At 39.0% G+C, this 26,491-nt stretch overlaps 1 protein-coding gene across 1 annotated transcript in view; it reads right to left on the bottom strand.

The window, feature by feature from the left end:
* CSMD1 (CUB and Sushi multiple domains 1) overlaps positions 1-26,491 on the bottom strand; it is a gene marked incomplete at its 3' end in the record, with an annotated part of 1,481,492 nt that overhangs the window by 420,959 nt on the left and 1,034,042 nt on the right. Inside the window, exon 9 of the mRNA XM_080928326.1 lies at positions 1,921-2,045. Within this exon, the coding sequence (XP_080784452.1) occupies positions 1,921-2,045 (125 nt within the window). The remainder of the gene's footprint in view (positions 1-1,920; positions 2,046-26,491) is intronic.

Raw genomic sequence — 26,491 nt, 5'->3', positions numbered from 1 at the left:
GGAGATTTAAAAGTATCGAAGGTTTTATCTATTCTGCTGTAACAAATGCCAGCAAGTTACATCCTCTATGAGAAAACTATCCCAAGAAGTTGCTCCAGGTAGAAAAGAACAGTATTTTGAGTGGTAAAGGGAATAATTCAATCACGTCTATCTGACAGAGCAGAAGAACAGACAAAGCAATACACTAATCCTTTATTGTCAGGGTGCCAGGATGTTTCTGTGCCTGTCTCCCTGAGTGAGTGGCAGTCCCATCAGGGTTAGCATATGGACCTCCCTAAAATATAGCATCCTCTTACCTGTGCCTTCTCTGTCCTGAGACCACAGGCATGAGCTATCCCATTCTTTCTGTCTTTATACCTTTGAAAAGCACAGAGTCATCATTTACTGTACACAATATCTACCTGGACTTCCCAGATTCATGGACAGGGTCCATTAATGAGAAAATATCATCAAAGAGGCTGTGAAAGGCTATGAGGAATAAAGTTGAATGGAATTCTCTTGAGGACAGTGCTCTGGTAGGGTTCTTTGGAAATTGTTAATGTGACTGTCGGTCAGTGTTGGCATTGTGTGTGGAAACATTAAAAACACAACAACACATGATCCAGACATCCATTAAAAAACTACAAAGGTCAGGGTTTGGGAAGATGGCTCAGTGGGAAAAGTATTCTTATGTTAGGCTTAAGGACCCTCAGCATCCATGTAATAAGCCGTGCCAGGCCTGTCTAGAACCCAGTACTGACAGACAGGGTCAAGTGCCAGGAAAGCATGAAAGGGTGGCTCAAAGTGACTCAATAATTAAAAATTATGGAGGGGAACTACTAGGAAAGTTATTCAGCATTGACTTCTAACCTTCATGCATGCATGCATAGGTGAACACACCTGTGCACACACATGAACAAACCTGAGAACTAACTAAATGTGTACATGGAAGGAGACAGTGTTATATATGGAACATTTTATGGTTCACTTAGTACGTTATTTTTCTTAAAAAGCTATCAGTTTATAAAGGTTATTTTGTGAGATAGATGTAAAAGGGGATGCAAAGTCAAAACTTAGTTTTCTTTTTAATTTCAAAATGTGTTTGATATAAAAGAGTTGTCAATTTTCTATTAGACTTAGGATTTTAAACTTTAGGCAGGATTCATATATCTTATAAAAGAAGAATTTTGATATTTTCTGTTTAATTTCATGTATATCATTTGAAGAAAGTAGACAGTGGTGATGGTGACTTTTTTTTTTTTTTTTTTTTTTTTGGTAAACCACATCAGAGTGTAGTATAAGTGTACTATGAGTAGTAGTGTACTATGAGCTAGCAAGACAGTTTGGAAGTTATCACACTAAAGACCAAAGTACTACCATGATGTTGGAAAGAGATAACCACCTTCTGGAACTTACCCTGGCCTCCACAGGAACCATGCCCTGTTTGTGGGCTCAGATATATCCACACATTCAAATGTAAATAAATAAATAGAAACAGTCTGAAAGAACATCGATTAATTAAATGAAGGTCTCAGACCATGCTGACAAATTCTTTCAACCATTCATTGCATCCACAATGACACTAAAGGGCTAGGTTTAAGGTTTGCTACACGTTTTTATGTGCTTACACACTGTCACATATGAAGAGAACTACCAACATATGACATGTATGTGCTCCTCTGGATATGTATGTGTGTTTGTGTGAGTTCAATATATCAGATTTGCTCATAGCTGTACTACCATGAAAACATTAGTAGCCTTAGAGGAATTGACTCCTAACAAACCTTGAGGCACTTTCTTCTGAATTACATCATCTTGAAGACACACGTATTATCAAATCCTTCCCTTGCTACTGACTATGGCTCCCAGTTAAACTTCACCCTGTGTTCAGGATTTTATTCTACCCTGGGAGAGTCTGGGCCATCTTACTGGTCACCTTACCTCGGCAGATGGGTCTGTGGTCGCTCCATGCTGCAAGGGTCTCTGTGACTCTTTGACAGGTGATGCTCTTGGCACCTTGGAGTACATAATTGTCCTCACAGGAGAACTGCACATTTGCACCAACCCTAGACAGTAACAAGAAGACAGTCCAAACTTAGCAACAGAAGAATTGTGCCAATAGATGACCTAATGCTACCACTCAAATCTAAAAATATAGCATACCCATAAATCCACAGGAGACTCTTTTGGGTGTTGGTGGTTATGGTGGTTCTAAAGTAGGTTGTAGGTAGACCAGGCTAGCCTTGAGCTTGCTTGAGCTTGGCATAATCTGAAGATTATGCTGAGAGGACACCTTATAAACCTTTAGAGTCACTTCAAAAACAGAAGAAAGTGGAAGTGCTATTTATTTATTTATTTGTTTATTTGTTTGTTTAGCACGCATGGATGTTTCATCTGCATATACATCTTGATAGAATGTACTTGAAGTGGCCCTAGAGTTCAGAAGAAGGGTCTGGGTTACAGATATTTTGTGAGCTTCCATGTAGGTGCTCAGAGATGAATCTCAATCCTCTGTAACAGCAACCAGTGCGCTTAATTGGCAGACCATTACTGCAGGTGCCAAGGAAGGTTTATGTGAATGTAAATGTGAGAGAATTTTGGACTTTGACTTGTCTTACATGACCATATATTTTACAGAAGCAAGGACACATAGAGCCTGAGAAAACATCCCTGCAAAGGACCTATATTCCTACCATCAACATTCACCATACTCCCTGGAACATACTCCCTAGAACATTCAGAACTACATCTTACAGGAACAAAAGCTTTTATTATTTATCTTAGAGAAGAGCAATGCCTTTATTCTAAATTGAGATGTAAAGCTGTTTTGGCTTCAGAGACATATCTAAAATCAGGAAGTCTGATTATTGAAATCAGAGATAGGACATCGTCCAGGATGTCAATTTGGCAGGTGCCTTAGGCATTGTGCAAGTTGAAGGGTAAGGTAGCACATAAGGAAACCACCACACTGAGGACATAGAATCTTCTTTGTCTACCATCTGAGTGGACAGCTAGAGTGCATTACTATCCCACTGGTCAACTGTAACAGGAAGCACTTCTACTCTTAGAAATGCTGAGGGATCATGAGTAAAAGCATGAGTCTCTGGGGAGGAGAGGACAGCCATCTATGTAGAGCTATAAAGCCCATGATAAATAAAACATAAGGGAAGAAATAAGCATGCTTCCTTGCCTGCTGACAGAACAAAGGATTTCACAGGGGATATTGGAATTAGTATCTCAGGCCTAAAGATTAGTCAAGTCAAAACCGCATGGTACTCTTTGTAGTAATAGTCCTGAAGGTGTCAAAAAGTCATTAATTCTGAGCCAATCCAACAGGCAAAATTCTTGGGTTAATGAATTAATTACTTTTCTATTTTGAAAGAAAACCTCAGCTTTGTAAGAATTAATATGCAGACCAGTACCCATTTAAGAGAATGTGAAGTATACGGAGTTTCCAGTTTTACTTGTTCAAAAAGCTGTCCTTATACTACATGTCAAGAGCAAATGGACTTCTGTAATGAAGATTTTGAAAAAGAAATTGATAGATATGAAATATGAGCTTTTAAGATAAAATGTGTTGAAACCACACATAATTCTACCTAGTTACCAGTAAGACTGACTCCAAAGACAGCTGTAATCTATAGACATTCTCCCATAATCTGTGATGATTAGACTTTATTACAACATCTGAACTACAGTTAACAGATTATATAAACCTACCAATTTTGTCTTAAAACCAATTATTACATATCTGTTTCCTGTTCACAGTTTATTTCCTATCTACATGTCTTCACTTGAATTTCAATATTTTCATTGCTGCTTCTGAATATTTGCATTAAACAGACACTATACCACACTCTAGAAACCAGAAGGGTAGAAATAAATAAAATATACAAAGTTCCAATCTCAAGGAAATAACAGAATGGCTAAGGAGGAAAATGACAATTAGTAAACCTTAATAAAAATGAATTTGGAGGAACCAAAAGGATAATGATTAGAAGTAGGGTGGCAGAGAAGGAACATGAAAGTCTGCCAAAATGTTCTGTGGCCCTCCTAATCTGAGATGCTAATAGCTAACATGCTGTTTTAATGATGGAAGATAGGAGGACAGGGACATGGTGTTAGCATATCTGCCTGCCCCCGGCTACGTTGCAATCAAATCACAGGCTAATTTGATTGTGAGAACCTCTGCTTTTCCTTTAAGTGTTGAAAAGGAGTAGGAACCCGAAATCCGCAAAGCACAGAGAAAATAGACAAATGAGTTTTCAAATCTTCAGTATAGAGAAGAAAGCATTTCTAGAGTTAAGAGACAATATACCAATAGAAAGAAAAGAACATGTGAGTTCCAAATACTATAAACACAGCTCAAAATGAGACCAAACCAATGTCAGAGTTGAGTGTGTGGAGATGGAGTTCAGAGTAAGATGGTCACTCCTGGGTATCTATTCAAGAAACCGTATCTTACTACAGGGACATATGCTCAGTGATGTCCATCACTTCTCTGTTCACAATAGCCAGGATATGGAAACAGCCTAGAGATTGCTTACTGCTGGACAGAAAGTGACATGCGGTGGCTAAATGTGATGCAATGTTTTTCAGCCATGAAGAAAGAGGAAATCATGATATGTGCTGGTAAATGATGAGACCAGAAAACATACTTATTGGAGGTAATGCATATCCCGAATGTGGGACTAAGCATCAGATCTCTAACTTTGTCTGCTCTACTTGGAGTCCAGGATCCAGCAGAAGTCGGGAAACTACAATCCACCATTGGTGGGAAGTGGGCAGAACGTTCTTAAGGAGGGGGAGTCATAGAAAACAGATGTTACAAAGAACAGGGGATATAGGAGCAGGAGGTCTAGATGGGGACACAAGCTGGGAAGAGAAAAGGGTAGAGGAGAATTAACTAAAATCAAAGATATTTGAGAAAGCCATATGGAAGCCTACTATTTTTTAAGTTTCACACACACATACAAACACACACACACACACTCAACATATAATTTTTCATATAAAATAATTTAGCTACCATTATCCTCACCGTGGACTATGCTTCTGTCAGAATTCAGGTTGCTAAATGAAAAGCCCAGAGTTAGTGTGGGTTATTTCTCCTCTAATTGTTGGCTGGGGGTGTGCTAGACAGCCCCTGAAATACAGACCACTGCCATTACTTACTCTTGGTTTCCTGTAAGAATCTGATGGGAATGACAGGTAGGTTAACACACAATGTAACTCCTAGCCCTTGGGAGACAGAGGCTGGTTGGTGGATCTCTGTGAGTTCCATGCCATCCTGGTCTACATAGGGAGTTCCAAGTCTGCTAGAGCTACACAGTTGATACTCTTGTCTTAAAACAAATAAACAAACATGTATTGCTTAAGATACCATAGGCATTTGTTTAAGGACACAGAAAAATCCAGTATATACCTATCAGGAAGTTTCATGTTAGGTAGCTATAATCACTGTCCTACAAGCCCTCAAGTGGCAAGACATGCCACTAGAGGTTCCATGGAGCAAAAGTGGTACAGACCTTATAGAAGTGATTAACCTCTATGCTTGGATTTTAGGATGACTTTCCCGAGAGAACACATATCTGGTACTGAAAAATCAAGCAAGGAACAAACAAAAGAGGAAGCTCCAGGCCCCAGAGGTGGCTTTATTGCAATTTCTTTGCAAGTGGGTAACAGTGCCAGCATTCCCTCCTAAACTGTGTCTCTATATAGACAGTGTTGCTTTCAGACCTCACTGGAGCAGGTTTTTGTGCACGTGATGCAGAAACTCACAACTGATCAGAGTACAGAGAACAAGTTTCAGTGCTCTGCTCAGCCAACAATAGGGCATCTCTATCCACTGCCCCAAAGGTTTGGAGACAGCTGTGGAAGAGGCAGTGCAAACACCACAAGATCTAGATATCAGAAAGGACATGAAGAAATCATTGTCTTCTGGTCCTGATCTGACAGCATCCTAAGGAACTCATGGTCTGTACAGATGAAACCAGCAGGCATTCCAGCACAGAGGGAGGAACAATTCAAGAGGTCTCACCCCTAATGTTGGATTTAAGAACATGTGACAGATTCTAGTGGAAAGAGAGACAGTTCTCCTTAGGAATGGAGCCCCTGGGAGGTCAAGCTTGTGCCCATGCAAGGCTCTAAACCCAGTCATGTATAGACAACACGAATTGGACTCACTGGGCTATGAAATTGGGAGACGTAGAACAGTGAGTGAATCAATTATTATAAGCAATTCTCAAGGAATTTATAAAATATATTTAAAGAACATTGAAAAGATACTGAGTGGTGTCCTTATTACAGCTGCACTAATAAAAGTGGTATAGGTCTGAGACGGTGCAGAAATAAAGACTTGTGTACTATTTGGAGGAATATAAATTTAGCACAATCACTGTGGAAAATCACATGAACACTTGTCAGAGCTAATTTTTTTTAAGGATAAACTGTTATGTGCTCCAGTATCCCAGCCAGCCAAATAGATAAAAGCAGTAGAATCTAAATCAGAGTGACATGCACATTCCAGCTTTGGAAATCGCCAGCACGATACAGAACCAAGTGAACAACAGCAGATAAATACGGACAAGCGAAGTATGGTGTGTACCCAGGATGCAAACAGAGGGACCTCTTGCCACTACCAACGCCACCACAAATAAATCACAAGGCCACTTTGCTCAGGGACAGAAAGATACACTACATACATCACTGATACCTGAGAGGTTACAGACTAGAACACACAGAAACACAGAAGGATCGGGTCATCATGGCCCAGAAGATGAAAACAGATCCCAGAAATACTATTCATAATACAGATAAGCCCAAAAGCCAGGAACATATGTGCCAGTGGTCTCATCGGGGGATAGCAAGCAGATAGCACAAAATGCATCACAATTTTTTTGAAAGTTGCTGACACAGATTTTAAATATCATCATCGGGAATTATGACCAGATGATGTCAGAAATTCTAGTTAGCTGGATTCTGGCACCTGAAATGTTTATACATTTCAAAAAAAAAAAAACCATTATATACCATAGAATATCCAATTGACATTTGTCAGTTTTGACCCCATGCTCCATCATTTGTGGCAGCATTGTGAGTGTCTGTCCAAATTATGAGGCAATGCCGCCTGAGATGGCATCCAATAGTAAGGCCAGGCTTGATGAAGCTACTGTCACAAATCTGTGACAGAATACAACTTTAACCGTGAATAAAGATCATGGTACTCAGTATAGACATGTGTATAAATGCAACCAGGGATGAAACATGACTCAGAGCCACCAACATCTAAGGATCCGAGTACTAATCAGCTCTAGTTACATCTTCAGAGCAGAAAACACTCAAGTACTTTTCAGTGGAATTATTGTAAGTATCTCTTCTAATTTCTAGTTATTGTAATAATCTCAATCTATGAAATTAAAAAGAAAACTGTTGAGATGTTATCCTCAGACTCTCTTCCCTCACTATCAGGAGGCTCTGGCATGTACAATATTCCAGACACCTTTCAGGCATGTGTTCAGGAACTCCTTCCAGCCTTGAGTGAGGACTGTTCCCAGAAATGGCCATCTTCCTCTGAAGTCAGTCTTTCCCAGAAGGCTGTGCGCCAGTGCTGTCACTAATCATTTCCAGGACATTTAGGGAACCACACAAACCTTCACTAGTATTGTGAAATCTTTGTAGGGCTTAGTTGAAATGGCATCAGTACAGACTGGAACAACTCTAACATTAAAGCATTAAGTTTATTAACAATGGCCCGGACTTCTATCTGAATGCAGGGCAAAATGCAGCCTAAGGGGCAACCTCCAGGCAGAGCTGAAGCCAATTGTCTCAGTAATGGATCAAGATGGGGTGGAAAAGAAATATGGTCTGGTTTCTAATGTATTGACTTGAGCTTTGGTTTTGTCTTATCCTGGCTCACAAATCAGTTTAGTTTAAAAGCCACATGTGATTCCTACTTCAAACACACAGCAAACCAAGTTTTCATTGACTTATTATCACTATATTTGAGATACTGTATATTAGATAGATCAGAGTGACAAACCTTGTTTTCATAGCTACTTCAAATACAATTCCTAAAATATATCTAGCTTTTTATTGGCAGTAATATGTAGAACATTTAAAATAATTAGGCTTTGTAATGAAGACAAGTATTGGAGAATGACAAAGTTGTAGATGTGTTCTGCACTGTTAATACTTAAAGGGCAAGTTTAAGTGGAACAATGGAAGTTGGAGGACTTTGCCTTTTAAATAGAATACAATAGAGAAGAATAGTCTCTTCTTGCTTCAGTGTTCACTGCTCTAAAACCCTCAACCCTCAGTGTTCAATCTGTAGAAACGGTACATCCATTGTCTTTATTTTACTTTACCTACTGCTATGGGAAGAGGCTTCTGTGGTGAAAGAGCTATTTCTGGGTAAGTTTCAGCCAACACAAACTACTTCCAAATACGGGGTTCCTGGAAAATGATTATTTATGGGCGTTTCAAAAAATGTTGATGGAATTAATTCTGAAAAAAATGACTTAAGTATTATATTTGAATTCCAAACAGGATGGTGTTGATGTGATTGTGGGGCACACCGTTCACACTTCCCAAAAGGGGATGAACAGAGTAGCTCACCACCAAGGACACCCCATGTAACTATCTTTAGAAGAAACTGGGGCAGCCAGATAGATTTGTAATTCTGCTTCAGACTAATTAACTTATTTTTAAAACAATTTATTTCATTTACATATTTGTGTATGTGGGTGGGTGGCATGGTGATTGTTGTGGGTAGTTCTGCAACACATGTACAGGTTTCTGAAGAGTCCAGAAGAGGGTATCAGAATCTCTTATATCTAGACCAATGGTTCTCAACCGTCCTAATGCTATAGCCTTTAATACAGTTATTCATGTTGTGGTTTCTCCCAACCATGAAATTATTTTTGTTGCTACTTTATAACTGTAATTCTCCTACTGTTAGGAATTGTAATGTATATATCTAATGTGTAGGATATTTAATATATTACCCCATGAAAGGGTCATTTACTCCCAAAAGGGGTCATAACCTACACATTAAGAAACACTGATCTAGAGTTTCAGGTAATAATTTCAGTGGAAGCCAACTGACATGGTGTTAGAAACTCAACTCCAGCCCTCTGTGAGAGTGCTTTTGACCACTGCGCCATCATTCCAGCCCAAATTTTGACTGTTGGTATGTGCTTACAGTCTTAGTTAGAGGTTCTATTGCTGTGAAGAGACACCATAATCGCAGGCAACTCATATAAAGAACAACATCTAATTTGGGCTTGGCTTACAGTTTCAGAGGTGTAGTCAATTTTCATCATGATGGGAAGCAAGGCAGCATCCAGGCAGACACGATGCTGAAGAAGGAGCAGAGAGTTCTACATCCTGATCTGAAGGCAGCCAGAGGACTGTCTCCCAGGCAAATAGGAGAAGGTTCTGGATCACACTGAACAGACTTCAGCATATATATGAGAACTCAAAAACCTGCCTCCACAGTGACACACTTCCACTAACAAGGATATAACTACCCCAATGAGGCCATACCTTCTAATAGTGCCACTTCCCATTGCCAAGAATATTCAAACCACCACATTTAGCAGTAATACATTAGAGGGTAAATGTGGTATTTCAGTTTATGTTGACCATGTACCATGATCCAATGGGAAGGACAGTGGCACATCCATCTGTTGCTGCAGGCATTGCCCATCTCTTTAGATTGGGAATGTCTAAAATTCTCTCCTAGCTATTTTGAAATTCAATTAATTATTGCAACAAAAGTTATGCTACTGTGCCTTCAGGCATGACAAGTTAGCCCTCCCCTCAAGCTGTAAACAGACAGTTATGTAAGATGACAGACAGAGATAGCTAGATGTTAGAAGGTTGATTTTTGATTGATAGATATAGATTAATAACTTTATGATAGCTAGATACAGGTAAATACAGAACAGAAGTATGAAAGATACATATATAAATGATAGGTAGGGAGATAGATGATAGATTATATATAGATGATAATAAATGATACAAGATAGATAAATAAAATATAGACCAGTAATACTTAATAGACTAAGAGACAGAAGACATAAGTGAGAGAATATATTATATACTATATACTATATGTTATATGTCATATATCATATGTCATATGTTATACATTATATGTTATATGTTATACATTATATATTATATACTATATATTATATATTATACATTATATATCATATATTATACAAAATAGATGGTATAGTATAATAGATGACAAACAGATGATTGATGTAAGATATACAGATGAATGATGATAATGAAGTGATAGATAAGTGATAAATAGGTCAATGAAAGATAGATGATATACTCAAAAATGATAGCAAACATAAACACACATCACACTGTGTGCAAATAGCCTAGTCTGAATATCACACTGAGCTCTGACTGGCATTGGTATAAGCCTCTCCAACACACATCACTGCCTCTTATTCAGCACAGAAAATACAAACTTTTGAGCCAGCCTTGTTTTCAGTGCAGAACTTAAGCCAGGACTGGCCACATCTCTCAGAATAAAATTGCTCCAGAGGACACAGGCAAAGAGCTTCTACAGTCACTTCCCAAGAAATAGAGAGAAGTTGTGTTTAACTTGAAATATGTTCACAAGGTGAAGCCAGGGGTGCATGTGAGTACTGAAGACTGTTTATGAGTATGCATGTAACACATCCACCATGCACTTATATGTATTTAAGTGTATAGAATTCATGATTGTGTCACACAAATGAGTACACATGTATGTACGCAGGAGTGCATTGTCCATGAATGTATATGTACAAATGCGTGTGTCCTGAACATGAGTGTCTCTATCCAGCATATGAACAGATATGTATGATTACATGGGGGTGCATGTGTGCACACACAGTTGCATGAGCCAAATGTGCATAGGTTCATTACAGTTCAACATGGCTGCATGAACTGTAAATGTGTTCACTCACACATGAATATGAGGGGAGCACGTCAGTTATAAGGGAAAGCCTGAGGGGAGTGGGTTTAAGCTATAAGTGGAATGAAGACTTCAGAACCTCTGAGCCTGTGTATCCACACTCTCCAGACCACTAGCCTCCCATGTGTTTGAGGATCTAGGCTTCTAAAATACTTTCCTCCATCTCGGATGAGACCTGGAAAATCCTGTGTCTGATGGCATAGAGTCTCTGGAGGAGAAACAGCAAGCCAGAGACCACAGAAGAAGGCAGAGCCCTGTGGGCCTAGCTGGATAGCCTGCTTCATTCCCACCCTCTGTGGCTCCTCACATTGGCCAGCTGACTGAGAAGTCCCAGATCTGGTACCAACAAGATGGCTCAACTAGTAAACATAATCGTTACCAAGCCTTATTATCTAAGTTTGGTTCTCAAAACCTTCGTGGAGGAAGAAAAGAACCAATTCCTACTAATTGTCTTCTACCATATATATTCCACCAGAACACACACACACACATGCACAATGACTGTAATAAGAATATATTTTATAAAGAAGCCAGGAACATAGAAAGCATGTGTCTGTCAGGATAGATGTGACCAGGTGAGAGGCAGGGGAAAGATGGTAGGGGCATGTAAACTGTACAGACAAGCAGGTCCCTCCTGAGCATTTGCTCTTTTCTAGACACAGTATTTAACATCCCGTAGAGAATTCAAAAGTCGAATTAGTGAGCAATTGATGACTTCCATTTTTAATCCTCAAGAGTGAACGAGTAAAATGGGGATGTTTAAAGTATCAACTGAGACCGCTCTACTCAGAAATTCAGCCATTTGCTTTTCACTGGTTTTCATACTGCCCACACCTTGCCTGGGCTTTCTCCGCTTTTCTCATGTCTATTTCTCTCCCCACCTGCCCCTGTCTCTCCCATTTATTCCATTATCTTCCTCATTCTTCCATACTTCCTTTTAATCATTAAAAATGTTTTCTTTTTTATAATTAAAATGGTCTACAAGTTAAAGGTGCATAAAAACTTTCCTGAAATCTAGATAAGGACAATATTGAAGGTAATCTTTTAGGAAAAGAGAAATGACATTTAATGCAAGAAAAGAATGAGGGAGGAAAACCTGTCAGGAACATGTCGATCATTCTGAGCATTTGAGGCGCTCCTCATCCTACTCAGAAGGTCCCCAGTGCTTCATCAGACACCGGTACACGACAGGTATGAGAAGAATTCATGAGGCATGAGGACTCCATGGAGACAGCTCTAATATATTCAATGCTACTAGTAGTAAAGGAAGGTAAGAAAGCATGGAGACCCACAGCTTCCAATGTCCTGCCCTTCCTTACCCTTACTTCTTGTGGGCAAAGGCACTCACTGGTCAGCTCTGCATTGGACTGTGAACAGTGAGGACAACATGCTCAGCTCTTGAGACATCGGGTCCTTCATTTTAGTAGATATTGGGCTGCATTTCTCATCAGCTTCAATCTCTATGCAAATGTTAGTGAAGAAACAGCCAATCATCTTTATCTGCAGTTGATTATTGGGTAAGAGAAGGGGAGTGGGTGTTTATATACATTTTCTTTTTTCAATCCTTAACAAAGTGAGTGTGTCATATTTCAGTGACAAGTCCACCACAAGGAGCCTGGTATCACAGCCTGGATTAATTAGGATGTTACATGTAACCAAGTTGTGTAGCCATAAGTGCCCAACAGCCATGTCAATTTCCTGAGTGCTGAGCCCTGGAACCTCCCTGTCTCCCTTCACTACTGCTCTCTCAACTTGAAATTCCACACTTAGTTCATGTACTGTTCCATGATAGGTTTAGATTGAAGGGTGTTAACCTTGAAAACAGGGATATGAAGAGGTAAGAGGGTGGGAGAGAAAGCTTAGTAGGATGATTTACCCTGATGCTTTTCAAGTCTGAAACCCATTCACTGACTTCCATTTCCACAGTGGACTCCTGAGGTATTCAGGTCTCATCTGACAAGTACCAAAAGTTATTTTGTTTGGGAGAAGAACCCTGCACCCTATTTTGTGGCAACTATATTTTGTTATATGCACATCATACCAAATACACTGATGTCTACTGCCTCAGAATTCCCTAGCACAAGTCCTATCACTCCAGAAGGAACCAGAAATATACACACATGGAAGCTCTCCAGTAGCCAAAGAATGCCTCCTTGATAAACAAGAAAGAGGATGTCTCCTAGACCATGCCAAGCAAATTGGCCATGTACTGGAAAAGCTAGCTCAGCACTCCAGAAAATACCATCATCTCAAAGACAAATGTGCAAGGCTGCAGATATCAGAATGCCTTTTATGAGACTCTGTGATTTTTTTCACATAAGTCATTTCTGGGTCATTTTTGTTTCTTATAAAATGATGGCTTCTACACTCATCTCCTCAAGCTGCCAAGGCAATTTGGCAGCACTAAACACACACATAAGTGTAGATGGTTCTCTACAGCCTGAGGACAGAAAGGGAACACATATTTCATGTGACTTTTAGGTACTGTAGGCTAACAGACCTGAAAGACCCCACAGCAATACAAATGGAGCATAGCAAACATTCGACCAGCAGTAATGCTGTTGAAAAGATTTCTCCAAGTGAGCAGTGACTTCTGAACTCTAACAAGCTCTCAAAAATGGCATGTTGAGAAAAAATGATAAAGTTTTCTATGGGGAAATTTAATTTGAATCTTCCACATCTACCTAAATTTACAGGATCCTGCTGTTTACCAAACAAGATGTCTTTGTCCTTAAAAGGGGAAAGTGAAATTCTTGTCATCACAACTCATAATTCTTAGGAATTTTAGGAATTCAAGATCCCAGGGAGTTCTGAAAGAAATAGGAGGCAGAGGGTGTATGTAGGCAAATCAGGTCTTAGAATTAGAACCAGGTAAGAAACTTGGTTACCTCAATGGCTGAGAGTGTTTATAGAAACCCCTTGACTTTCCCACTGTGACTCTTCCAAAGGCAAGAAGCAGAGACTTCCTGAAGAATTTCTTGCAGGAAAATATCTAATATAGAATGTGTCAGTCTCTATATTAGGGGAGCTAGGAGGCCAGGGGATTAGGGATCAAATATTATCTTCATGGGTATTAGTCAGAGGCTTAAGATATGGTGAAGATAAAACAGACTTCCCACATAGCCAAAGCTCAGAGAAGCACCTGCGATGTAACCCAACCAGGAAAAATGTCCTATTCTCAACAGACTTCATGAGTGACAGAAGTCCACCATGCCTTGAAAGGTACAGAGGGAATGAGGCATGTTGTGATGGTTTGACTGAAAACAGGTCTCATAGGCCCATAAGGAGTGGCACTACTAGAATATATGAGCTTCTTAGAGTAAGTATGTCAATAGGGTTGGCCTTTGAGGTTTCAGAAGTTCAATTCAAGCTTAGTGGCTCATACTCTTTTCCTGCTGTCTGCTTATTTAGTTGTAGAATTTCCAGTTCCTTCTCCAGCACTCTGCCTGTATGCCACCATGTTTCTTGCCATGATAATAATAGAGTAAGCCTCTGAACTGTAAGCCAGCTCCATTAAATGTTTTATTTTATAAGATGCTGTGGTAGTGGAATCCCTTCTGAGCAATAGACATAGTAACTGAGGCATAAGCTGATGACGCCTGGAATCTACAAAGTAAGCAAAACTTCAGTGGACCCCACCAGAGGAAGAACTAGATTCCTTCCCATCTTCACTCTTTCTGACTCCCCCACAAGCATGGCCCTGTCTTCCATGTACTCTATTGCATTGGCTTTTCCATGTGACTAAGGTAGGGTACCACTATCCTTTTGTCTACCTAAGATTTAGTAACTTCCACAGGCTTCAAAGCTGTAGATCCTTCACTTACCTACATTGTTGTCCATTCTAGGAGAACAATAGCTTTTTTCTTTATAACTCTTATTAAAAATCTGTTAAAATCAAAATATCTAATATGAAGATGCCTTCCCTGAGATGTACATCAGGACTAGGTAGCCCAGTGTAAGTTCACAAAGACAGCTCCTATTTAACAGAGCATAGGTCCCCAGGCATGAGAGCTAATCTCCAGAAGACACCAATATCAATCCAAGGCAGTGTCACTTGACATTGTGAGGTCATGAATATCTCAGATATTAGATAAGGAGGCACCATCCCTGTTTATTGTAGAGCACATGGTTATTCAAAGTTCTCGATAAACACAAATATTCAATATAGAATTTAGGTTGTGAATTAGAGAGAGAGAGAGAGAGAGAGAGAGAGAGAGAGAGAGAGAGAGAGAGAGACAGAGAGAGACAGAGAGAGACAGAGAGAGACAGAGAGAGACAGAGAGGAAGAGAGTTGTGTAAAAGCCATGGTTCCCTACAAATCTGCTGAATCAGTAGTTTCTTACTTGTCCTCTCCTCACTTGTGGATAGGAAGTCTCTGAAGCACCCCTAAAACAATTCAGGAAGTTTGGCTACAAGAACATATAATGCAATTCAAGAGTAACTTGGCCTCATTTATCTTCTCTGGGTGTTAGTTAAATGTAGTGGACATCTAGACTCCCCCTCTCTTATCTCCTCTTACCATATTTTTCTGTCACCAAATGCATGGAATGGTGGTGCAACAGTCCATGGATTTATATTGAAAAGTCAACTTCCCTTTTGGTTATCCTGAAAGCTGACATTTCATGCTTCCTTTGAGTCCCAAAGGCATTGGAGTTACTTAATAGCACCATGCAAGTTTTATAGACTACTATTCTTATATAGCACATGAATGAACATGTAAGAGTTAGACTCCATCTGAAAAAGGGGTTCTATAATTTCTGCTTCAGCTCATTCCTCTACACGAATAACCAAGAAATAGACAGAGTCTACTGTGCACTCTTACTGAGGTTGTTCTCAGACCATGGTTTCTAAAGAAGTTGAAATTGATAGAATCAAATAACAGTTCATTAGCTGTTCTTTGAATTTCAAAACTATCAAGTTAAATCATGCTTAAATGATGGTCTACAAACACACACACACACACACACACACAGTCATACAGACACAGACACACTCACTCACACACACACACATACACACACACACATCATGCATTTTTATACACACTGAAAGGTAGAGAAAATGAGATCTTTTCACATTTAAGTAAGTTGACCGGTCTTTGACAGCTAAATTACACCGAACACACTCTCAATGTGCACTTTGTTAGAGGTACAGAAAGCTTCCCCAAGGCAAGGAGGACAACATGGCACTTCTCTAAGCATCCTTTAAAGTTGTACTATTATTCTTAAGAGGAGCAGTCATCTTTGACAAGTGCTTTCCCTAGGGTTGTTTAGTTTCCTAGGAACCCCAAGTTTCTAGAAAGCTATAGGCTTCCCTCCTCGGGAGGTGAAAGAAATGAGTTCTTCAATTACTCTATAATCCTGAAGACACTTTGGAGCATGGAAGGGCCACTTTTGTTGTAAACTCAAAAACAGATTTTAAGGTCTACAGACTACTGTACCAGCCTGCTTCTATTTGCAAAGAGAATGATGAGCCAGGTCCCACATCTTTCTTCTCTGATCTCACTAGTTAACAGAGTATCAATGAAAGTATTTGCTGACACAGATACTGGCCAGTGAAATATGATAATCTTGTCTTTTGAAAAATAAGAACAGAGTGTATTTTTCTTCTTCTAAGTCCTACTCTCAAAGTCAGAATGAAGATAGATGAGAGAAAAAGAGGAGAATTTCTTCCAGTCCAGATGTAATACATCCCAGGTCATCCTGGGTTTATAAGCTTTAACTATTACCTTAATTCCACTCTGTAAGGTGCTTCTTTTACTAATGAGCTGATGATTTTAATTTTTTAAGGAAATGCAGAAACAGACGGGATGCTTCTTAATGACAGTGCAGCAGTATGTTTATCTTCCTGTCATTAAGACAAACAATATCACCTGTAAATGATCTGGGCCTCGTGGATATAGAGTCATCTATGGGTATCCTCACAGTAACTCTCTCCTACAGAATAACAATTGTTCTGAAAAATACTCATGGATCAATGTCTGCATCCCTTATCAACATTCATTACTCCTTTACAATATGTAAATATGTAAACCCCCTAAAAGTGAAAAATGAATGATTGACTAAGTAATTACCAAATGTTCACTGTGAACCCCATGCTGGGTTCCATACTGAGAAAGTGAAGATGAACAAGAAAGCTGTCTTATTTATGGAGGTTATTCCCTTGTTAGGGGAGAAAGCATGTTCCATACTTCATAACAAACAGTTACAAAATAAAGTGAAGAATTAATGTAATACCAAATAGGGTTTACATATATAGGAACAAAATTCATTAGCAGAGCATCGATAAGTTCCCATCATTTGTGTGTCCATATATATATATATAACATATATTGTGGTAAGTGCTATCCAGACATGGAGAGTATATGGACAGTAAAGAAGAAGAATGAATTGTCATTTTCAGGTGGCAAGAAGGACAAGGCTCTGAGTAGCAGCTAAATGATACAGGGCTTGCATCATGGGGTCAGGCATGAAACACTATCCCTTAGCTCTCTGAGGGAGCATCTAGAGGAGTGCAGAGGCCCTGATGAAACAATCAAGATTTTATAAGACACAAAGACTTGCCTGTGTGCCCTGCTCCTACCTGATAAGTAGAAGTAGAAGTGAATTCTCCCTCATGAGGAGTTAAAATGGGAAAATAAAAAAGAGTCAACACACAAACAAATAGGAACAGTAACAAAAGTGTGCCTGTTTATACAGAGCCAAGGTCCTAAGCTAGGCACAGGGGCTCTGGATTATAACACAAACATTGAAAGGCTAAAATAGGAGGGTCACCACAAGTTAAAGGCTACCCAGCAATATTGAGACTGTCTCAAAACCAAGCAAAGGAAAAGTGGAGCCCAGTCTATGCCTCTCCAGGATTAACTCCATGAATGGAGAGCATAATATCACATGGTCACCTAATACAATCAAACATTAAGACCACAGGGTCTTGGGTTCACCACATAGCTGCATTTCTCTCATCCCCCATAACTTGGAAATAATTCTGAGATACATTAAGTGGGAAATTACAGCTCATATAAAGAACACTAGACTTATCCCCTGGCTGATAGACTGTGGGTTCTTTAACAAGGTTTAGAGAAAAGAGAGCTTCGTCACAGTTCCGTAGCTATTCTGTACTGTACCACTAATATGTTGTGTGGGAAGGAATATGGTCTTCTAAAGACACGGAAGTGAGCAACATCTCATGGACAGTGGAACCGTTCTCCTTCTAACTGGAAAACCAGGTTCTTTTTCTTGTACGTGCCTCAGTTATGTGCCTCTCCTATCAATAGCAACAGATACCATCTGCTATCAGCAACATCATAAAGAACACTTAAAAAATAAAGAATTAATGTTATACCATGAGAGTAGAAATAGCACTTACATATCTGAACAACAATCATCAGCATCTTGCTAATATTCCCATGAGTTGTAAATAACATGGTTCACCTTTAGGTCATGGCTTTACTCTGCCTCCCTTCAAACTTCTTTTCTTATATAGTTTTTTTTTCCCTTAATAGTCGTTAATCCCTTCCCTGGCCAGCAGTGGCTAACTTAATTGGCTTAACACAGTACTAATGAGGCTGTGATCACATATCCCTAGGGACAGGCTTGTTAGCTTCAGTTTAATCCAATTCAACAGAAAATAAAAGTGTCTACCATGAAGTGGGCACAGCAATAAAAGATAAAATCAATAAGGCCTGTCCCCATCCTTTTGGGACCTCATGATTTAACAAGACAATAGGAACAGAACACAAATAAACATCATATTCTTGGGGCAGCTAGGGAATCTGGCAGAGTGGGCTGCAGAGAGGTCGGGTGAGAGGTCTTTGAGATAGGGAGGAGCTATCCAAGTAGAAAGGAAAGACAGTGGCCTGTGCAAAGATATGTTCCATTTTACAAAATGAGAAGCCATCCTGGGAAAGGCATGGTGGCATTTTCCGATTCTATTGCTCAAAACTCTTTTGTCTCTACATGGGTTGTCTCCATTCTGCATGTGGCAAGAGCCATATCTGGTTCCATGTAGCACAGACTGATGTACAGAGGAGTTCCCTCAATGAAACACAATGGAGGATGGGCAGGAAGAGTGCAGCTGCTGAGGAACCATGAGCTGGGAACACTCAGAAAGTTCTCTCTATTCAGTATCACCTCTCGTACCTATGATATCATTTAAATCTAAATTAGTAACAATATACATGAAGAACCTGCCCCACTGTACGTGGGAACAGAAAGTCCTGGTTGAAGTGGAAGTCACAACATCATATTCTTTCAGTACCTACCTCATCCACTGTGAGTGTTGCATGGAATATTGGGCTAGAGCTAGGACCTCCTCCCTTCCTAGCTGCTTTGTGAAACTTGGACCCTTTTGGACCCAGAAATTCTTCAAGGTTACCATGTAAAAGAAGATGTAGTCATTATAGCCCTCCTTGTTATAAATAATCAACATCAGCCTTCAGGTAAATCCAACTTTGAGTCTTACATTGGATATAAGCTTGTCACAGCAATGCTTAAAGTACAAAGATTCTACTTGTAAGGAATGGAATATACCTAAGTGGTGGAACACTTGCCTTTCCTGAGGCTCAATGTATCACTCAATCTCTATTACAGCTTAAAAAAAAAGAAGAAAAAGAAACCATGCATAAAAAGAAAGTGTGGTAAGAGTCACATATAATCTCAGCACTTGGAAGGCTGAGGTAAGAGAATAGCTACAAGTTCAAGGTCAACCTTTGAGTTGAAACACCTTTGCTCTGAGACACCATCTCAATTAGGAAACATCAAAAACCAGGGTCTAACCTGTTAGATGCATGTTAACTTTATTTATTCCAAAAGAATCTGTTCACTGAGCTAGCATTGGTAGCTCACACACATCCCAGCACTCCAGAGGCTGAGGCAGGGGTATTGTGAATTTGAGGCCAATTTGGACTTGACATCAAGACCTAGTCACAAAGATAAAATGTGAAACAAATAAATTAGAAACAAATAACAAACAATGGTACTCAGTTGCTAAGGATGTGGCTGTGTCAAGGTGTTTGCCTAACACATGCAGATTTCTAAATTCTATCTCAGCACTGGGGAAAGAGTGGAGAGAACTTGCAGTTGTGGGCATTGCAAGTGGTAGAAAGTTTGTGTAGAAGGCATGAAGCTCTGGGTCCAGTTCCCATCACTGAAAATAAAAATTTCTTTAAAAAGTGAGAATGATTGGACCACTGAACATACAAGTGTTAAATTCTCAAGAGGATGGCAAGTAGACAGACAGTAGAGGTCAGGATCTCTCCACAAAACAACATCTTCCTTTCCACATTGGTTTCCAAGTTTTCATTAATCTTACTCATAATTGCTCAGTCTTAATGAATATACTTTGTCTTTTGGACAGTGGTCAATGGTAAAAAATACTTTGGAAACCATTCTCCCACAACCTTAATTCAAATAGGAAAGCTTTGTGTTAGGCTCCATTAGCTTTGAGTAATTTATTAATAACTCTGGGATTAATATTTAGATTGCCTTAAGAAAAATACAAAGGTTTCCAAAGAAACAAAAATAACTCAAAAAAATTAGATGATAGATATTTTACCAACTTAATAAAGTGAGCCCTCTTCAAAAAAATAAAAAAGCAGCCCCAAATTACATATAATTATAGAGCTTGCTATAATTATATCCAGCTCGTCTTGACCATATCAGACATTTATGTGAATGATATAACAGTCATTAGTATTGATTATAAGAATTTTGAGAGAACTGAACTGATTTCTACTAAAAGCAGTGCTAAAATTGTGGAGGAAAAATATCCCCTCTCGGTTATTGACCTCAGCTGTGTAGCAAACCTGCAGACTAGCTGCTTTCATGCCTTACTTCAATCAAGACTTAGGCATCCTTACAGGGTAGGGTGGATCAGATTGTGTGTTCTCCAGTAACACAGAAAATAGAGTGTGTCATCAATCAAAACAGGTCATACGTATATGATGCCAGTGGTCACTGTACAATGACAACTACCTTCAATTTAATTCTACAATTCAACCCTATCCAACTACACTTACAATGAATGTAACCACACCTCTGAATTGTATCTTTTTACCCATGGGCTATAGAGATGCAGTTTGTGTGCCTAAGCATTTCTTTTCATGATGTGACCTACTGATCCTTGAATAAAGACCCTTTCAGAGGATCTGTAAAATCAAAGTTATTGTAAATCAACATAAAGACTTCAATTGTTTCCCACATGGTGAGTGCAGTGTTTAAGCAAGGAATGAGGAGATTCCAGAATGAATGAAGATGAGGGCAAATGTATATGTTTCTCTCTGCACATTGCTTCATAAATAAGATTGTTATGAATGTTTTATAAGGGATGGAATTGTACAAGATCATTTGACTTACAAAAGTTAGCAAATTATATTATACCTATTGGATTAGAGTAGTTTGGTGTGTTCTTTTATGCAACTACTTAATTGAGGTTGAAGGGAGTAGTGTCAGAATGCATAAAAGATCGATGTGTGTCTAAGGCTTGGCAACACACACAAGGGGAAGTGAGTGAAAACAACACACTAGGGCAGTCGTATACACTCTGGACAGAAGTAGCAGGGTCGGTGGAGTCAGTTGCCACTGAGTTCATAGAGACAACATAAGGCCACCAAGTTAGAGATTCCCGTAATGCCAGATGGCATCTCAGGAATCAGTAGCCAGAGTTCCAGACTAAAAGAGTCTGAAAGATGGCACTGTGTGGACCAAAAATCTGTGCTCGTCTCTGTACTAGAGTAGCATGCATTGAGTGAGACCATGGGGCTATTAAAAGGATAAGCCATCCTTTTCAATATTTACCACAGCAAATTCCCTGTAAAGCCAGATGGTTTTGGATTTTACTGTATAGATCATATAAATCCACAGTGCCTCCTCAGTGTGGGTTGGAATCTCAGGGGTGTTAGTCATGAAGATGAAGGACATATATGATTGACATCTGAGCCAATTGGCTGTTTGTCTCTCCACTTAGTACCTACATATCGAGATGGGTGACAAACTTTGATTGGTAAAATTAAACTTTTTATCATCAATTTTTGTTAAAATATATCTTTATCTTCAAAGAAAACATTATATTTTTGTTGTCAATGGTGAAATAAAGTTCTCTAACAAAAATTGAGAAATTCTGAGGCCCTATTTATTACCATGAGTTTGACAGATACCCTGTGCTTAAAGGGGTTTCTAAGGAGACACTTCAGTATTAATGAGTGTGATTTCAGAGTGGAAAATGTTACTGAAAACTGGAACTGGGAGCAGAGGTGGTGGGAATATATGGAAATGCACAAGCCTCTATTTTATTCTTAGCACTGGAAACAAAATGTTTTTATAGAAGAAAATCACATATTCTTTTCAAGGAAACTTGAAAGAAATGCCTCATTGGGTTGAACATAGTCTTGACAATACAGTAGTATTAATAAATTGACAATTGTATACTCGGGCACCAGTGGGAGAGATGTACACACTATAGAAGGCAGCATAGAGAGTGGGGACGAAAGAGGCTGAGAATGAATGACACTAGACCATTGACATCCTCAACTCTAGAAATTAGAAAACAGAACAACAGAGGAAGGCAATGGTTCAAATGGTGAGTGTAGGGCGAGGGAACGAAAGAAACTGGCAAACTAACCATGACCAAATCTAGGAAACTGAAGTTTTTTAAAAATGTGCAAAGAAAACTCAGTGAAAGCAGCATTATTGTCATTTCTAGACAATCAATAATACTGTGAACTGGATCAATAAACCAAAAGAGAAAATGTGAATGTAAGAAATCTGAGCTGTGTCATGATGGTTGATTTAAAAGATTCAGAAACAGAATCAACCCGCATTTCCATGCCGTGAAGAATGAATGGTAGAAATGTGGTACAGGGGCTGGAAAGATGGATCAGTGCTTAAGAGCACTACCTGTTCTTGGAGAAGACATAGTTTAAGTTCCCAGCACTTACATGGTAACATACTAACACTTGTAACTCCAGTTATAGAAGATCTGAAACTGACTTCTGAGTTGCCTACATAAACATGCTACAAATATAGACATGTGAGCAAAATGTTCATACATATAAAATAAGATAAATAAGTCTAATATTTGAAATGTGGTATATACACATAGTAAAATTTTATGTAGCCAAGAAGAACAGAATTATGAAGTATGCAGAAAGACAGATTTAATTGGAAATATTTGCATTAAGCAAAATAATACATACTCAGAATGAAAAATCTCCATATTCTCTCTTACAGTCATGCATGTAATGTGTGTGTGTGTGTTTGTGTGTGTGTGTGTGTGTGTGTGTGTGTTTAATAAGATTGACACAAGTAACATAAAAAAAATTCCTGTGGGACAGAGGGACAGGAAGGTGTTAGAGAACAGATGTAGGCAGAGGTCAGAGATGCAACATAAAATGGATTATAATTAAAAATTCCACAATAAAACCCAAAATGCTACATGCCACCTTAAAAACAAAAATCATATTAATTATGGAAATGCTAACTAGATGTATTTTAAGAACTCTGAGTATAGAAAGGACAATGAAAAGTTCTTTGTCAGTAAGCTTGTCAACTTGAATGAAAATTGAAAATTCCTTTGCAAGATAAAAATTATAAACAGGCAATGAAAGGCAATGTGTAGATAAAGGAGATGACGAGTCGCTGGCTGAAGACGTTTCCTGAGAAAAGCCCTCTCCTGGTGGCTTCGTAGGTGAATCCCCTGAGCATTTCAGAAAAAGTCCTTGCCAATTGTTTATGTACAGATGGCTTTAGAATGTTGTAAGGAAAGATTGTCCAATCATTTTCCAAGATAAACATGAGTGTTTCGAGGTGACCAGACAAAGTCCTTATAAGATTGTCCATCATGAAACTGTTAAGATGAACATGACTGTTTCGAGGTGACCAGACTAAGTCCTTATAAGATTGTCCATCATGAAACTGTGTAGAAAACGCATCTGAATCTTTAGGAAGTGAAATCTAACAGTACAAAACCAGAGCAATATCATGTCAGGTGGTGACAGTCCACAGACAGATATTTTCCTGGAATGCAGAGACCTTGTCTCTTTCTCTAACACCAGAAAAGGACTTGATGTTGTAAAAGTCCAATACCTCTTGTCCATATTAACATTACAACTGAATCTGGGACTAAAATAATGGAAATGTATCAACACAAAATATTAACAATTTAAGCACGTAATCTGAAATTATCTTTGAAGGAGTAGAAAAAAGATTTCTAAAATCTTATATCCATTTGTGTTAAATACAAACAAATACAAAACAGATCACTTCATCCTCAACTGAATAAAGATTACCATGAAAAACTTACAGCTAACATCATACTCATGAACAACAAGAGAATTCCTTCTTCCTCAGCTTGGAAATAAATAAGCCATAAATAGCAGTTTAACCCAACTAACCTTGCAAAAATTTCCAGGATGCCTGTTCAGGAATGGAAAAGAAATCCACTATTAGAAAGCAAAAGTTAAATTTCCTGTACAGAACACAAATGGCTTATGTTCTAAGACCAAGAATTGACAAATGGGACCTCATAAACTCACAAAGCTTCTGTAAGACAAAAGACATTGCCAAAGGACAAAAATGGTAACCAAAAAATTGGGACAAGATCTTTACAAATTCTACATCCAATAGAGGCCTACTATCCAATATAACTAAAGAACACAAGGAGTTAGACTCCAGAGAATCAAATAACCCTATTAAAAATTGGGACAGAGCTAGACAAAGAATTCTCAACGAAAAATATTGAATGGCTGAGAAACACCTAAAGAGATGTTTAACATCTTTAGTCATCAGAGAAATATAAATCAAAACAACCCTGAGATTCCACCTCATACCAGTCAGAATGGCTAACATCAAAAACTTAGGTGACAGATGGTGTTGAGGCTATAGAAAAAGAGGAACATTCCTCCATTCTTGGTGGGATTGCAAGCTGGTATGACCACTCTGAAAATCAGTCTGGTGATCCCTCAGAAAATTGGACATAGTACTACCTGAGGACCCAGCTATATCCCTCCTGGGCATATACCCAAAAATGCTCCAACATATATCAGGGACACATACTCCACTATGTTCATAATAGCCTTGTTTATAATAGACAGAAGCGGAAATGAACCCAGATGTCCCTCAACAGAAGAATGGATACAGAAAATGTGGTACATGTACTTAATGGAGTACTATTCAGCTATTAAAAACAATGACTACATGAAATTCTTAGGCAAAAGATGGACCTAGAAAATATCATCCTGAGTGAGGTAATCCAAACACAAAAGAATACACATGGTATGTACTCAATGATAAGTAGATATTATCCCAAAAGCTAGGATTACCCAAGATACAATCCACATACCACATGAAGCTCAAGAAGTTGGAAGACCAAAAGGGGGATGCTTCAGTCCTTCTTACAAGAAGGAACAAGATATTCACAAGAGGAGATATAAAGACAAAGTTTGGACGAGAGACTGAAGGAAAGTCCATCCAGACACTGCCCCACCCAGGGATCCATCCAATATACAGTCACCAAACTCAGACAATATTGTGAATGCCAAGAAGTGCATGCTGATGGGTGCCTGATATAGCTGTCTCCTGAGAGGCTCTGGCATGGCCTGAGAAATACAGAGTGAAATGCTTTCAATCAAGCATTAGACTTTGAATGAGGTCCCCAATGAAGGAGTTAAACAAAGGACTGAAGGAACTGAAGTGGTTTTCAACCCCACAAGAAGAACAACAATATTGACTAACCAGATTCTCCCAGAGCTCCTGGAGTCCAATCCACCAACCAAAGTGTACACATGGAGGGACCTATGGCTCTTGCAGCACAGAGGATGACCTTTTCAGGCATCAATGAGAGAAGAGGTTCTTAGTCTTATGAAGGTTCAATACTCAAGTGTAGGGGAATGCCAGGGAGGGGAGATGGGAGGGAGTAGGTGGGTAGCAGAACACTCCCTTAGAGGCAGGGAGATGAGGAACGGAATAGGGTGATTCCAGAGGGGAAAATAGGAAAGGAGATAATATTTGAAATGTAAGTAAAAAAATATCCAATAAAAATAAAGCAAAAGTTACTTCCTTTTTTTTTCTTGAAGAATTGTCTAGCAATAAAGTCTCATGAAACCTCAAAATAAAATCAAAACACCTTGTAGATTTTCTTTCCAGCTACTTTCAAGGGGTTATACTCTTGCCTGTTGCATACTTGAAGAACATATAGACTCAGTGAATCTGAGGTAATAACAGAGAAGACTGGAGATGTCTTCAGAAGCAGTTCAGTCTGCTTCCCACTGCCTCATGTTAGTCAGTTAATATCAGAACATATATATATATATTTTTTTAAAATTAGTGATTGATGGAGGAAAACCCAGCCCCTTGTAGGTGGTACCATCCCTAGGCCAAGAGAACAGACTGAGCAAGCCAGTAAGCTCCAGACTTCAATTTCCTGCCTTCTTTCAGTTCCTGCCCTGACTTCCTCTGATGATGGACTATGATGTGGGAATATAAAACAAATAAGTTCTTTCCTTCCCAACTTGTATTTTCATCATTACAGCAA

Source organism: Micromys minutus, assembly GCF_963924665.1.
Source record: "Micromys minutus genome assembly, chromosome: 14".
NCBI classification, from domain to species: domain Eukaryota; kingdom Metazoa; phylum Chordata; class Mammalia; order Rodentia; family Muridae; genus Micromys; species Micromys minutus.
The sequence above is the reverse complement of the archived record's forward strand: the minus strand, read 5'-3'. Positions and strand labels throughout refer to the sequence as shown.